Source organism: Poecile atricapillus, chromosome Z (assembly GCF_030490865.1).
Source record: "Poecile atricapillus isolate bPoeAtr1 chromosome Z, bPoeAtr1.hap1, whole genome shotgun sequence".
Lineage (NCBI taxonomy): Eukaryota > Metazoa > Chordata > Aves > Passeriformes > Paridae > Poecile > Poecile atricapillus.
In genome coordinates this window covers 53,908,100-53,923,074 of record NC_081289.1, presented here as the reverse complement: position 1 = coordinate 53,923,074, position 14,975 = coordinate 53,908,100, and the positions used below count along the sequence as shown (strand labels likewise).

Here is a 14,975-nt window from a genome sequence, read left to right as displayed (position 1 = left end):
AAATAATGGGTGGAGAAAATGGTGGTTGAGATTAAGCTGGAAAACTAAGAAGATGATGGGGAGAAAAAAAAATTAGCTGGGAGTGTCTAGCAGAATTTATCAAGGCAAATGACACCATCTCAAATATATTCCTACTAAAGTACTGTGTACAGGTTGTGACTATCTGGAAACAAAGAAATTAATTCCATAAGAATTCCAATCCATAAGAAGTTTTGGGTTTTTTTCCCCTCACTTCTTTTGGCTTTGAAAGGAAAGAATGAATTTGAAATGGAGGGGAGTTGGACATGATGTGGCCAAATATTGTGAAAGACCCTTCTCTTTTTTTCTTGTCCCTTTGAAACCCTAATCCACTAAAGCACAAACCTGTGAGAAGTGGATGGTCAGACACGGGCCCTGCTGCAGGGAAGTAGTGAAAACTAAGGCTATAACCTATGACACCTCAGACCTAGGGTAGCAGTGGGGCCTTTGCTTCTGTTTTTAACCCCAACAAGACAATATTGTTCATCTCCTCCCCTGCTGTGCTTTGTTTATGTTTCAGAATGAGAGAGAAAGGATTTTAACTTCGCTAAATTCACCTTGAAGTATGCATTTACCACAGAGAATTTCAACCTGTCTGAAATTACATTATCCTAGGACATAGCAAAGAACTATAAAGCCAGCTAAAGCACTGTGATAAAACATTGCTAACAAGTTTTCTCAACTGATTTTGAAGTCCAATGATTTTTTGAAGTATTTAGTTGATTCGTTGTTGTACTGACAGTGATTAGTTTTTATGACTTCTGTTCACCACTTACTGCTGATTCTTGTAAAGCTTTTCCATAGGTATTAAATCTCCACATCACAATTACTAAAAAGTTGATGATAAGTAAATTACTTTTCTTTTTTCTTTTTAAACTCTCAACTCTTTTATGATTTCTTAGGAGTAAGATCACACTAATCAAGTTTTCCCTGTCACACATGACTTACAGCTTTGTAAAGAAAAAAGCTTAACCTGATGTTGTTTATTAATATCTTACTTTTTACCAGAGATACATAACATCTTCTCCACACTTGACCCAGTTTGAAAAGGCAGGCTGTATGTCTTTTGAGTCTGTAGCTTGGATTATAAGAAAAAAATTAATTAGAATATGGCCTTTGTCTGAGAGAGGAACTGACACGCATTTATTAAAATCTGTAATCCATCACAGTTGAAGATTATAGAAGATTTTTTTTTTATGATTCTTATTTTTTTTCTAGATCAGAACCAATATGTGTGAGTAAAGAGATTATCTTAAGCACTTATGTTTTAAATAACTTGTCAGCATGCTAAGATGATGAATGTGATTACAACCATCTCTGGAAGAAACTTTGAATGACAGCTGATTTCTTGGATTACAATTTTAAAACGTCTGCAAAATATTTAGGTTGAAAGGAACGGTTATATCAAGATGGGATTTTAGAAAGAAGGATTCCTTTTTTGTTTTTGGTCCACAGATGCTTGAAAAAGCAAAATAGAACTAATTGGCCTAAAAATTACTTTGTGTATACAACTATATGAAACTGTAAATACACTAGCAGAAGATTACTTCATGCTTGTTATTTGGTATGTGAGGCAACAAGCCAGTTTTCAAGAAGAAAAGGCTGAAGAAGTAGCACACGAGATGTTAGTGCAGTGAAGTGCAGAAGTATAGTATCTGCTAATAAGGCTATAAAATATGGTTTTCAATTGGCCATAAAATCACAATTAACCTTTCTGGTATATACACTCCTAGAGATTAGGATATCATTTTTTTTAATATAATTTTCAAATAAGACAGGGGAAGTATGTAATATTGCTGTCCTTGTTATCCTAGATGTGCAAATGAAATTTATCAGCAAATCTGAGTGCTTTAGAGGAATTAGTAAGGAACCCTTAGGCCACTTGAAAAAGAAAACAATCCCTTTCTCTAGGCTCAACCATTATACACCTTTGTATGCACCAAATTTGTGCCTGAACACTGAAAAATGGGTATGTGTAATTCTTACAAAAAGTGCATTGTCTGGGGCAATGCACCTGTTATGTCCATTTTTAACTCCTGTCAACCCCCAAACTTTTTAATTTAAAATTATTCTAGATCCTATTTATCAAAAGCAATTAACTCCACTAGGGATACATTGCATGTTTGCTTGCATTTAGGAAGCATCCTAATCTCAGTCCTGTTCTTCCTGAACTTCCAGAATTACCAAATATGCAACCATGGAAAGGACCACAGGGTTAAAAAAAAAAAAAGAATAAAAGGTGTAAAACCTGAATAGAGATGTTTTGGCCCAGAAAAGAAGGTTCCCTCTGAATTATTTAATGAACTGTTTATATCCTTGAACTAAAGAGATGAGTACTTGTATCTGTGGGCATGTGGCTGGCACCCCTGGCCCAAGGCTGAGCAATCTGCGCAGAGCCTGAGAAACTTGCTGGAGAGAGCAAGAGTGAGCAGCTGACAGGAGTTAGGAAGTGTGCCATAAAGTCTGGTGGTGCTACACAGGCAGTTCATGGGAAGTTATGTGACGCAAAGCCAAGCTCTGGTGGAGACCTTTTGGAAAGGAAAGCTTGTGAGGATAGAAATACCAGGGAACTTGGTAACACCATTGTGGCTGAGATGATCTAAGTGGCAGCATCTGAGGTTTGACTTTTGGGTATGGGGTAGCAAAGCTAAGACCCATGAAAGTAATTGGGTAAGAATTTTTTTTTACCTGCAGAGATAGACAAGGTTGGAGAAACAGAGGCACTGTGGAAAACAGGGAAGTAATAAGCACAGGAACAAGGAGAGAAGGGGGGTAAAAGGTGCTTCTGCTGACTGCTGGCCAGCACCTCATCCATTCATGCTGTGTCTGACCATGGTCCTCTGTCCTGCCTCCTTCTGAAATCCTAGTCCTATTCTCTGTGTCATGAATCCTATTTCTAGCATCCTGTGTGTGTGTGTGTGTGTGCCTCCCTGTGTGGAACATGTGCACTGCAAGTTCCCTGGCTGGACCTGCACAGGGCCATTGGGCCCACGGGAATCATCCTGCATGCAGCTCTGGTGGATGGGGAAAGGGAAACCTCCATGGTCCCAAGTCAAATGGATTCAACCACTCCATAACCTCTGGGACTGCACTGCTGTGGCTATAAAGAGAAGTGGTCAACGGTAAAAGAGAATTCAAACACACTAATATTTTAACACAGTTTTATAAACCTCCTATGTTACATGGTCTAGATGGCCTTCAGTAGTCCCTTCCAACCTTATTACACCATCCCTGTGATTCGGTGATACATTGTTGTGTCTATATGATTATTTTTCTTGCAATAAAAGAGTGTAACAGCATGACAACAACTGCGTCACTACTAGGTATTTTGACATTTTGTGCCAGTCTGTCTCCTTGCCTAGGACCTTCATGCTCATTTCATGTATCAACAGTATGAGGATTCTTTAAAGATTCTGCTGTTAAGATTCCTCTAAATCTGAATTTATTTTGGCTTTGTTGCAGTGCCACCTTGCCTCAATCCCACACTGCTGAGGGGGTCTAGATCTATCTGCTGACACAATGAGCTCCCTTACACATGCCTACTCTAGGACTCAGTCTACTAAAATCCCCAAGCTCACATCAGGCCTTTCTTTTCCTATGCTTAGTTTTCATCTCAGATAGAGTCCATTATTTTCTGTGCATTCTACTCCAGAACACTATTTCTTCTATCAGTATTTCTACACAGCAACTGTGTATACTGTATAAAGTGAGAAAATAGTTGGTCTTTCTGCCCATGATGCCTTGGGAGGCAACCTGGAACAGAGGCTAGACAGTGTTAAAGGACTAAAGTAGGTATTTATTAAAAATGCCTTCAGTGGATACACCTTGGGAAGTACAAGACCCTGGCCATGGCTATATTCAATATGGAAGGTGGGTCATGAGTTTTCACACTTTTATGAGTTTTGGTCTGTTTACATATTGGGGTTAATTGTCCAATTACAGCTTCAGGTTATGAAGTCCCGTCCTCCCAGTTTGCTCTCCTCAATTCGCTGTTGTTTATACTTTTTGGGCCTGAAGCTGCAACAGTGTCCTTGGTTCTCGGCTGGAAAAGGATTGTTTTGTCTAACTAATCGTGCTAACACTTTTTATGAAGTTCAGTGTTATACACTAACGCAGTACAGAATCTGGAAAATATGAAAGCTAAAACTTAAGGCAAGACCCACGCTAGCTCTAAGCAAACATTTCACTCCGCTCCAGGCTCCTCCAGCCCTTCTGTGGTGCAACCATCAGTACAATCAGTATCTTTTCTCACCAGTTCTGAAGGTTACAGAAAATGATTGAGGCCAATTTGAAACATTTTGCTTTGGTTCTTGCAGAGACTGCTTGCTTTATTGCTTCCCGAAGTTTGGCCGCTCCTTGCCAAAGAAGGCAGCAGAGCTCAGCAGCTGAATGACTGATCTGAAGCCAAGCCAGCACAGAGGTGTCTTGGGAAGGGCTCCCTGAGCCACTTGGGACACCTGGCACAGCCCATTAACACGGGACAAGCAGACTGGCAGAGGTGGGAGGAGATGCTAAAAAAGGAGCTAAGGTGGGCATTATAGGTATGGGTAGGAGCAGAGATTAAAAACCATAAAAGTTTTCTACTAATGTTTCCTGAACTCATGGATTCTATAGGAGGAGCAGCTGTCTGCAGATCATCCTCAATTAAGTCCTTGTTCTTGTAAGTAAAAGCTCTCCTGCATGACAGTGCAGACTGTTTATGTGGAAGACTACTAAACACAGACTGGAATATTTATATTTATTTTTGCAATACCAGGGTAAAAACAATTTAACAATGCCAAGTATAGTGTTAGTCTCATAAAAAGTTTTCATTTCAAAACAAATTATTTCTAGTTCCCACAAAAAGTTAAAATCACATGCAGCTATATGAAGGTAAATTCCTTAAGATGCACGATTATATATCAGAAGACTTTGTTAAAGTAAAAACATACTGACTACATTATTTTAACAAGGCAATTACACAGAACTAGAAAACTGACTCTGTAGTAAAATATAAAAATCTACAATTATAAATATAAATTTGGTCCATGGATCACTACAGAAGTAGCAGTATTTACAGTAAGTATCAGATTATTATTCTAAATGTCTAATTGAAATCTTAAAATGTTGAATGTTATGTAGAACAGTATTTTATTTACATTCTACTATATTAAAAGTTGCATTTCTAGCAAATGTAAATTGTTATAAATACAGCGAATAAACCAAATACTAAACCCATGACATGTTTTTAATCAAGGATTCCCTAGCATCTATAAATACGGTAATTTTAAGTTAAAAGTAAAGCCAGATAAATCAAAAAAAACTAATACTGAAAAAACATACACAATTCAATAATTAGAAACACTGTAAAAGTCAATCAAGTTAGTCCAGATGTAACAATGTATTACAAGAAATCTTTCAAGAAAAGGCACACATTGTTAATGATAAAAGTTCCACAGTAAAGTTGTATATAACAGAAACGACTTGGTTTGAGCAACAGCTGGGGTCTGATTATATATATACTGACTGGACAGATTTTCCCCACCCAAAGTATAAAACTGAAAATGATTATGGTAAACTCCAGGTGTGATTGGTGTGATGCAGTGATGTGTATGTTTGATTTGATGTGCTAATTAAACTAAGGATTCTAAACTTTCAGCTGCGTTTCCATCAGGTAAAGCTGAGCCATTACTGTCCATGGATGCTGAAGGGTTTTCTTCTTGTCTTGTGCTGACGAGGCTGAGAATAGCTTTGTATAGAAACTGGTACTGTTCCTGGAGAAGAAAAGAGGATACGCTCAGGATGTTGGCAGAAATAGTTATCTTGTGACACTGTTGCTCAAAATTAATTAACGGCTGATGTGTCAGTCTGTTAATGTACTGTGCTCCAGAATTTACAGTGCTACTTAGCAGCTTTATTATTTTCTGACTAATGGCTCCCCCTGTACACAATGTAAAGCACAACATTAGGGAACATGCTAAAAGTAGGGGAGAAAGCTGTATTTTAAAATAAATATTATATGCTGAATCTGATCCTTGTTAAAGTCAATTGCACATCCGGGGACAGATTAGAGTTACTGTTTGTCTGTTGGCTTTATTCTCATTTTTTTGTCATCTGAATTCTTTCCAGGAAGATTTATTTTTCTACAGCACCTCTGGAAGACAGTTTTGATTAATTCATTCAGAAACTAAGATGCAAACAGTTCAGTAATGTTGTCCTAAGATCTAAGCATGCTAATAATGTCACACATAGGGAAAAAAAAGCACACATTTTGCTTATTACTTACAATGTCTGTAAAGATTCCAGGCCTCATCAGATTTATCATCTTTGCTACATGGTAAACATCCACTGAATTCTCATTTTCCAGTTGATGCATCAGAGTTGTTAATGCACAGAAAGTGCCTGCTGTCACCCCTCCATGCCTTTGTAAAGTAAAACAAAACAAAACTCTAGAAACTGGGTCAAGTTTTACAGCTAGAGAAAATACAAATTCTGGGGCAAACTGGTAAGATGAATTTCTGTCATGTGGTATCTGCCATATCTGAAACAGCTTTGCCCAGCACTGCCTTAAAAAGACGTTCACAGCACCTGGCTACAACTTCTTGGAGTTACTTCTCTACAACCCTCTACTAGCCAAAAAAGATTTGGGTCCTTCAGTGTTTCAACATTTTGTTATTTTTTGCCATTATTGAACAGCTGGAGAAAGGTATGGTGCCTAATCTGAACAGTTAATTCTTTCAGTAAAAGGCAATGAAGTCTTAACTGACTTCCTCTCTAGTGACCTACCTGATAACCATCTAGAGTATCAAAATCATAAAACTGAAATGAAGTATGATAAAATAAAAATGTTTCTCTTGTTGATGCAGCTGGAGCAGTAGCATCACCACTACTGTTAAGTGCAAACTTTCTGCCTTATTTTGGCAACTTTCACTCAGTGAAAGGATGGTTCTACAGAAAAAAATCAAAACAAACAGAAAAGTGCAGTTCTTACTCATCATGTACAATCATGGGCCCATCACGGTTGGAAACTTCCTCTTTGATGATGCTGATTAGTTCAAAAGTTTTACTAATGGGACTATCAGGATTTGGCCATTTTGGACACTGAAAATGCCTCACTTCAAGTACATAGTCATCCTAAATGATTAAAAAAAACCAACAAACAAAAAAATCCCATTAATCAATTTTGTAGAAGATTGATTTTCTTTATTATTTTTCTTCACCTTGTGCCAGCTCCAACCTCCAGATGCAGAACCCCACTGCTGTGGAGATTGGACTACCGTATTCCCCATGTCATCATATTACCTTATAGACATTACTCCCTTTCAAGGATGTTTCTAGGGCATGGATTTTTTTTAATCAGACATTTACCATGAAAAATGTAACAAAATGTGGGCATTGCTTTCAGAAAATCAAGTCCTTAGTTATATGCTTATGACAGCATTACCTGCGTAGCTTCTAAAATGAAGTCTTGGATTATGAGCTTCTCCTCGTTAGACAGACACTTGTGTTCTTCAGCAAGCATAGTTACTTTGAAACTCTCACAGTTTATAGGCTCATCTTTATTTGGCCAGTACACAAATTCATCTTCAGCCTCCAGGAAAAAAAAAACCAAACCAAAAACAGAGTCATAAAAGCAAGTAATATTAAGATCTTAAAATGCAAAATCCAACATAATAAATAATGTGTCACATATATAATCAATCCAGCCATCTAGATTTAAATTGACAAATCAAATTTTGAGTGGGATAACAAAAGCAAAATGATGGTTTTCAAACACCTCTGTCATGGTCCTGACTGGAAGATCCACGTACCCTGTGGACCTACATAGCAAGGATCCTGCAGTGCTGCATTGTGCCACACATCCAGCCTGGCCCTCAGACTGTGCTGTGCATAGCCCATGGTCATATGATGTATTTAGCTGGTGTGTTCTAATGTATGTGTGGTTTTGGGGTTATCTAAAAGTGAAGAAAAAAGGAACATCCTTTCTGTCTGACAGCAGAAATGAAGAGAGATTTTTTTTTGTAAAGAAAATCCTATAATCGTTGTAATAACCAAAATGGTCAGATGGATAGGGAATCCTCCTTGTCATGTGTGCTGGATGGCTGTTGTGTGTTTCAGGGACAGTGGGTGGACTGCAGCTGTGGATGCAGAGCTCAGAGAGGCCATGGCTGTGTGCTGGGTGGGTACCACCGCTGCCTGGCCAAGCTGGCAGGGTTTCAGTGCCCTTCCTGCACACCCTCCTCCAGAACTGCTGCCCCATGCCCTGCGTGCCCACCCTGCTGGCAGCTCATGGCCATTCATGCTCCCCACAGGCTTTTTTATGTGTGAGGAATGCTTGGCCACTGGTGCTCCTGGCCAGTGGTGCTCCTGGCCCTGCCCAGGTCCCACCAGCTGCTGTCGTGAAATAAAGAACCTCAAACTTCTGCCCTTACCTAATAATGGCTAAGAAGCAAGCCATATTACAGCTAAGAAGCTGTGGAGCAAAAACTAACCTTCCAAAATGGTTACTTCTGTTGTTTGCCTCCTTTTATAAATTGTACAGGACTGATTCAATATGTTTTCATTCCAATCACAATCTGCCTAAACAAAGATTTCTAGATTTCTGCTAGATGAATTGGGGATTTTACACTCATCTTGGTATTATTAATTTTTAAGTTTGGTTTTTTTTTTTCCAAATCCAAGATATTTTCTCATATCCTGCATATTTCAAAATGGTGATACCAATAAAATTAATACAGAAACTCATAACAATCAGCCACAGAACTTACCATATTCTGGCTATCAGGAAGCATGACTATTAACTGGGCATTATGGTCCCATATCATTCTCCAGAAATCCTTGATAGTGTGTAGTAAAGGATGCTGAGTAATAATGAATTCATTACTTTGATAATAACCCTGCAAAAAAAATTAAATAAATTAATTGACATTCAGAATTGCTGCCCAAGTATTAATGCTTAAAGGAAGGTTCTAGTGGACAGAGTGAGAACCTTGAAAATACATTGCACACTTGTTCCTTTTTGGCTTCCTGAAAATATTAGAAAAAATATAAAACTTCCACTGAAATATTTTTCATGTCAAAAGAATAGATTCAATTGCATTGAAACAGTTTTTAAGAATAAAAATATATTTGATAAAAAACAGGACGAAAGAGATCAGAGGAGACCCAAACAGCCAACTCAGAATAAAAATATATTATCCATAATTCCAGAGGAGCTGACTACCTGACCAAATAAAAGAATACTCAAAAGATATGCAAAAATGCCAAGCAGTTTCTTAATTTGTACAGATATCTCAGATCAATCTCTTACCATGAAAGAGAGTTCCTATGCAGTAATGCACCTGAAAGATCATGTACACATACCACTGCATAGAGCTTTCCCATTTTTTTCCTGAATGTCCAGGAGGCATTTACTCCTCCCTCTCAGCTATTGAAAAGGGAAAGAGTTGAAGAAAACCCAGAGAGCAAAAAGAAAGCTAATGAATTACGGTATGTTTAGCTATGCCAGTTGCAAAAATACTGTAAGATGAGCAGGTAGGAAGGCAAACCAAAATACAGCCATTAAAAACTAACTTGTTAGTTAACACATTTAGACATTTAGTTCATCTCAAGAGATCTTTCCATAAAGCATTTAGCTTTACCAGTTTTTAACTATGATGTGATTTCTGTTTTTACAGATTGTTAAAATGCAATGCACTTAACCAAACTTAAAACCAGTAATAATGGTAATAGGACTTCCTGGAGGAAGTAACTCTTTCAGGCAGAGTGAATAATGGAAGAAAGGAGCTTTCAAAATCAGGATTGTGCCACCCTAAATCAGCCAAATGGCAACTCTGAAAACAGCTGTTCATTGTTTTTCACCAATATATTAACTGACTTACCATAATATAGGAAGCATTGATGTAGTCTGTGCCTTCACCAGATAGTGATGAGATCCCCACTCTAGATCTTTCCACTGTAAAAAAAGTTATAAATTCAAAAATATGTTGCAATGACTCTTATAATATTATCGCAATTATCTCACATCTCACAGTAATGAGAACACTGAGCTCCATCAGTCAGGATAAATTCCTAACCAGCCATCTGTTTAGTTTTTCTATGTGTAATTCTTAATTCATTTCTTCACTCTAAGTACTTTACAGGACATTGCTCCAAACCAATGCAGATGTCTTCAGTTCTTGTTGAGGAACTCCTTTGAACAAGCTTACCAGGAATGATAGATGAGGTTCGGTTCTTTTCTCTGTTACACTGTTTGAGTGCAGTTGAATAATCACACTGCTGTGTGTTAGACTGGCTCAGTAGCTGAAACAATGAAGTTAAAAAAAAGTCAAGTAACTGTAGAAAAGCCATTCCTTCATAAGCTGCATTAAACAGAAGGGTGCATATGTTGCAGGTTTGCTGTCTCTCTGAACTTTAGTTATTTAGTTATCTGTCTAAACTACTTAACAAGTCACCAGAATACTTTTTACTGTTTTTTAGCAGTTCAAATTATTCTTGAACCCAAGATAAATAACCATATCTTTGAAGGTGAAGTCTGTCTAGCCAGTGCTGTACTGTGTGAGGGGAGCACACTGATTTATTAATATAGCTCATGACATGTCTGCCAGAATGGTATCTTTCCAGACAGCAGTTTTACCTTAGAGATTTTCAGCAAAGGCACATAGTTAAATTTTCCAAAATCTACTTACTGTCCTATTTCCAGTGATCTCTTTTTTGTGGATTTTTTTGGTGGATTCCTTTTTTAAGAGTATACAAATAATTCTGTCCCAACTGACTGCATTCATATGATAAATTTAAACTTAATTTAGGCTCAGCAGTTAAATTTTAGGTAGAGAAAGCTGAGGAAAGTTGTGTTGAAATATCTACTTTTAAGTCATTCAGGTTTACACACCTAAAGATTTTCACACTAGTATCTCAGAGAGCTTACCTTGAATTGTTTCTCCAGTCTGGTCTTTCCTGTTGGTCCAGGTATCAAGAGAGCATTAACGTAGGCATGAATGTGAGTCTCAAGAACTTCTGTTTCTTTACTGAGTATTGCTTCGACCAGTGCATCATGAATGAAGATGTATTGCTCCTAGGAAAACACAACCAAACATCTGAGCTCTCATGATTTTCAGATTCCCCTGGATACCTCTGGTTAAGCTGACACTTCTGATGTGGTCAGTGTTTTTTCACAGGGGTGTTCTCAAATGTGATCCTCTATAGTGAAGGCTGTCCCTCTGCAGTGAGAGTACACACATGCAAACTTGGCAACTACACTTGCAATACACACACATATATATGTATAATACCAATTTCTCACTACCTGTGATATCTCACGTTAACAGAATAGAGTTAAAAATGCAAGCACAGCCTTGAGTCAAATTTTCAAGCCAGTCCTACCCCTAGTTCCTACAGCTATCCTCTATTTTCTTTCTCACATCCTCTGGAACAAGCACCCTAGCTGCTGATTAACTTTTTTTTTCCTATTGAAAGGCACTGGGGAATCTAACCACCTGTTCTTGAAACCTGAAATAGATTTTCAAATGCCCTGCTGTTGCCCTTATTGTTTTCTCTTGGTCTTTCAATATTCTATATACAATCTTCAGTTTAAAGCACCTGTATATAATTTTCTGTCTGAAACTGCTTTCCCCCCATATTTGATTGCCTAATATAAACAGTTTGATAAGGTTTAGTGAAGATCTGAACACCTGACAATGGTGCTTCCTCAAAAAGCTCCGTGACAAAAATACAAGTCCTGCCAAGAAAGCAGTACTGTGGGACGCGTGATTTATACAGGCTTCCTTCTGAGTCCTCCTTAATAAACAGACAAGAGCCCAAGGAAAGGTAATTTCTAGTGCACTGCTCTAAGTGTGCCTAGAAGGATGTCTCTATAAAACCAAGGCAAAGGGCAAAAGGGAAAATCCAGTCTGGTGACTGGTTTCCGTCTGTCTGGTGGTGCGAGAAAGAGGATTGCATTATCTCTCCTCCTGCAAACAGAAATAGTCTCATGCTATTAATATTTTATTCTTACCTCAGTCTGCACCAAGTAGTTCCTTTGGGTACGTATGTGTTTTAAGAATCCAAATATGTTGACTGTCCCTTCATGCTGAATTTGCTGCAGCATGCTGTCTAACACTATGTATGTGCCTGTCCTTCCAACACCAGCACTATAAAACAAAAAAATAGTCTTGAGCCTGAAGTAAAACACTAATGGGAAGAACTGTTCCATACACATAGCTTTTTCAACAAACTGCTGCATAGGGACGACTTCCCTCTACAAATGAATTTATTTTATGATACACTCTGCTAAAGGTTCAAGGCTGATAGAAATCTTTTTCTTTGTGCAAGAATAAACCTAAAGATCATTTTCTCAAATGATTTTTAAACTATTGGCTGAAACAGAACTAAGGGATTTCCTGGAGGTCTGCAATTTTCAGTCTTGTAATATTCCTTAGGATACTCTGCCAAATATACACAGAAAAGGTGGCATATATCAGCATTTGGGCATAGTTAATGTATTCAAATTCTTTTATGTTCCCACTTTGAAGCAAACATTTAATTTTGAAACCCACTACAGTATAGGAGATTTCAAAGATAAACTCCAGGAAATGGCAGAACTTGAGTTGAGAGTATATCTGTAAAAGAAAAAATTTAGTGCTCTTTAGACAAAATTGAGATGGCAAGCAATTGTTGAAAACCATTTTAAAAATAGAAAATGGAAAATAAGGTGTTAATCAACTCATTCCTCTTACGAACTCTGATTTATGTAGTATAGAACCAGCTGTATCATAAAATTAAAGAAAAACTTTTTCTTTTATAAAATATCTGGGTAGGAAGTACAAAGCTAAGAGGTCAGTTTTGTTATCTAGTCATATATGGGAAGTAGTCAGTTGTAATTCCCCTCTAAGATTCGAAGGAACATCATGTATACTGTACATGTAACTTGAGAGCAGCACCATGCTGGGTCTGCATGGTCCCCTATGGGCAGATCCAGCTCAGTCCATACATGCTAATTCAGTCATCTCATTTCTGCCACAGAGGGGGCACAGGGCACAGGTAGTGTGAGCTCAGATTGCTGTAATAAACTGTCTAAATAAGTACAATATGAAACTCAAAGGTCCAGGTTGTTAATACCCTGTTAGACACAAAGAAGTACAAAGATTACCAGACACCATCTGTACTTGTTATGAAAGACAAAACATGAAAAGTATCAAATAAAAATAGCTAAAATAAGTTTCATGAATCTCATCATTCGTGTCTTCCATATAGCCTGTAAATATAAATAAGTTACATTTCAAACATGAGATGATTCCTTTGAAATTTCATCGTGCATGTGGTGAGGTTAGCTAAAAACCATACAAAACTGAGGTGAGTTATACCTGTGACCCAAAGGAGAGGTCTGACTGAAGCCACACAACTTCCCACAGTTCACTTTTTAAAAACTCAATTTAATCAATTCCTAATGTATTGCCAATATCTCAGCAATCTCAGACTTGACATTTTGAATTTCCCAAAAATAGGCAGAATGTAAATATCAACAGAACAAGAAGATATGGAATATTCATTTTTCAAGCTAAAAACAGATGTCAGTCAGCTTAGATCATCCCATAAATAAAATATCTTCATTTGCAGCATTTGTGAGGTGACTTTACCTGTTGGCTTTCTCAGAGTCAGCTCCAGAAGGACAGAATTCATGAGGAGGTTCTCTTTCCAAATGTTCCATCAAAGGTGAGGTACTACAGTGGAAAACCAGAACCTGCTTATATATTTTACAATAACCTGGTCCTTCATGGGCATTGTGAAGTCATTCCAGGCCCTACAAGCCCTTTTAAACCAATTTTCCCTGAGCTGCCAGTTTCAGTGAGCACTGGCAGAACACCTGCCTGCACACTGCGGCACATGCAGACCTCAACCGTTCCCCAGAACACTCCTCCATTGCAAATGACTGCTAGAGCCCAGAGAATGCTAAAAACAGCAGAGTTGTAGTTCAGCCAGGAATAGAGTGAGTCCTCTCTTGTGCACAGAGCTCCTCTTAGGATTAGAGAGTATCCCTGCACCAAATAAAGCATGAGCCAAAAGCATCCTAACAGTATATTTGCAGAAATGAAACAATTATCCCCACACATGTATCTGGTAAGCTCATAGCATTCAAGATAGCAGTACAGAAATGTGGAAAGGAAAAAGAAGTAAAAGCAGTTTAGAAAAAAAATCCAACCAAACAAACAAGAAAAGAACATAGTGCAGAGCAGCATCATCTTGTTTATGGAGATTTACAGAAGTGGCACAATTGATTAGTTGGCCTCATGAAGGAGAGAAATATCAGCTAAGAATATCAGCTAAAACATTATTTGTACTCCATCAGGAATCGTTAAATGCAAGAGTGAAATTTTGCATAACCCACCAGCGAAAAATTCTTTTTTTCTGCAAAACAAAAGTGGAGTGAACCTTACAGCACTAGAAACCACACCTGCAATGAACCACAACAGGCCCAACAGCGTGGCGCTTGGCATGCGACGCCTTCCGCACGAAGGTGAGGACGGGCAGTGTATACTCTGGAACACCCATGTCAGGCCACTGGGTATAATGGTACTGAGTCACTATGCGTCCACTAGACCTCCCTTTCTGGGAACCCTGCAACAAAAAAATAATTCCACATGTTAGCAGCCCGCATCTTCCTTCATTTTATTTCCATACCTGATAGGTGTTGAACTAGTACTATCCCTATTTAGTTCAGAGCATACCATCTGGCTCTGAATATTCCAGCCTTCAAAGAGAAGGGGAAGGACCAGTGCTTCTGTCTCACCAGCTTGCCCACTGACTGGAAAAATGACCTGAAACTGTCTCAGGAAGCCATAGAGAAAGATTAAGAGCACTGCAGGGTAACAAATTACAGCTGCTCTCAAGAGTCACCAGCTCTTCCTGCCACTCTGCTCCTCTGTTGAGTGAACAGAAAGAGTGGGATTCTTCTCACCCAGCTTTAGTGATCTACAAGGTAA

At 38.2% G+C, this 14,975-nt stretch overlaps 1 protein-coding gene across 1 annotated transcript in view; it reads right to left on the bottom strand.

The window, feature by feature from the left end:
- Window positions 1-5,526: 5,526 nt before the first annotated feature.
- LOC131572576 (receptor-type tyrosine-protein phosphatase zeta-like) overlaps window positions 5,527-14,975 on the bottom strand; it is a 131,885-nt gene continuing 122,436 nt past the window's right edge. The window contains exons 21-31 of the mRNA XM_058825826.1: window positions 14,447-14,610; window positions 13,632-13,715; window positions 12,011-12,146; window positions 10,925-11,071; window positions 10,206-10,299; window positions 9,879-9,952; window positions 8,766-8,894; window positions 7,442-7,588; window positions 6,989-7,131; window positions 6,284-6,419; window positions 5,527-5,771 (exon numbers count right to left, since the gene is read on the bottom strand). Coding sequence (XP_058681809.1) covers window positions 5,631-5,771; window positions 6,284-6,419; window positions 6,989-7,131; window positions 7,442-7,588; window positions 8,766-8,894; window positions 9,879-9,952; window positions 10,206-10,299; window positions 10,925-11,071; window positions 12,011-12,146; window positions 13,632-13,715; window positions 14,447-14,610 — 1,395 coding nt within the window. The 3' untranslated portion in view covers window positions 5,527-5,630. The remainder of the gene's footprint in view (window positions 5,772-6,283; window positions 6,420-6,988; window positions 7,132-7,441; window positions 7,589-8,765; window positions 8,895-9,878; window positions 9,953-10,205; window positions 10,300-10,924; window positions 11,072-12,010; window positions 12,147-13,631; window positions 13,716-14,446; window positions 14,611-14,975) is intronic.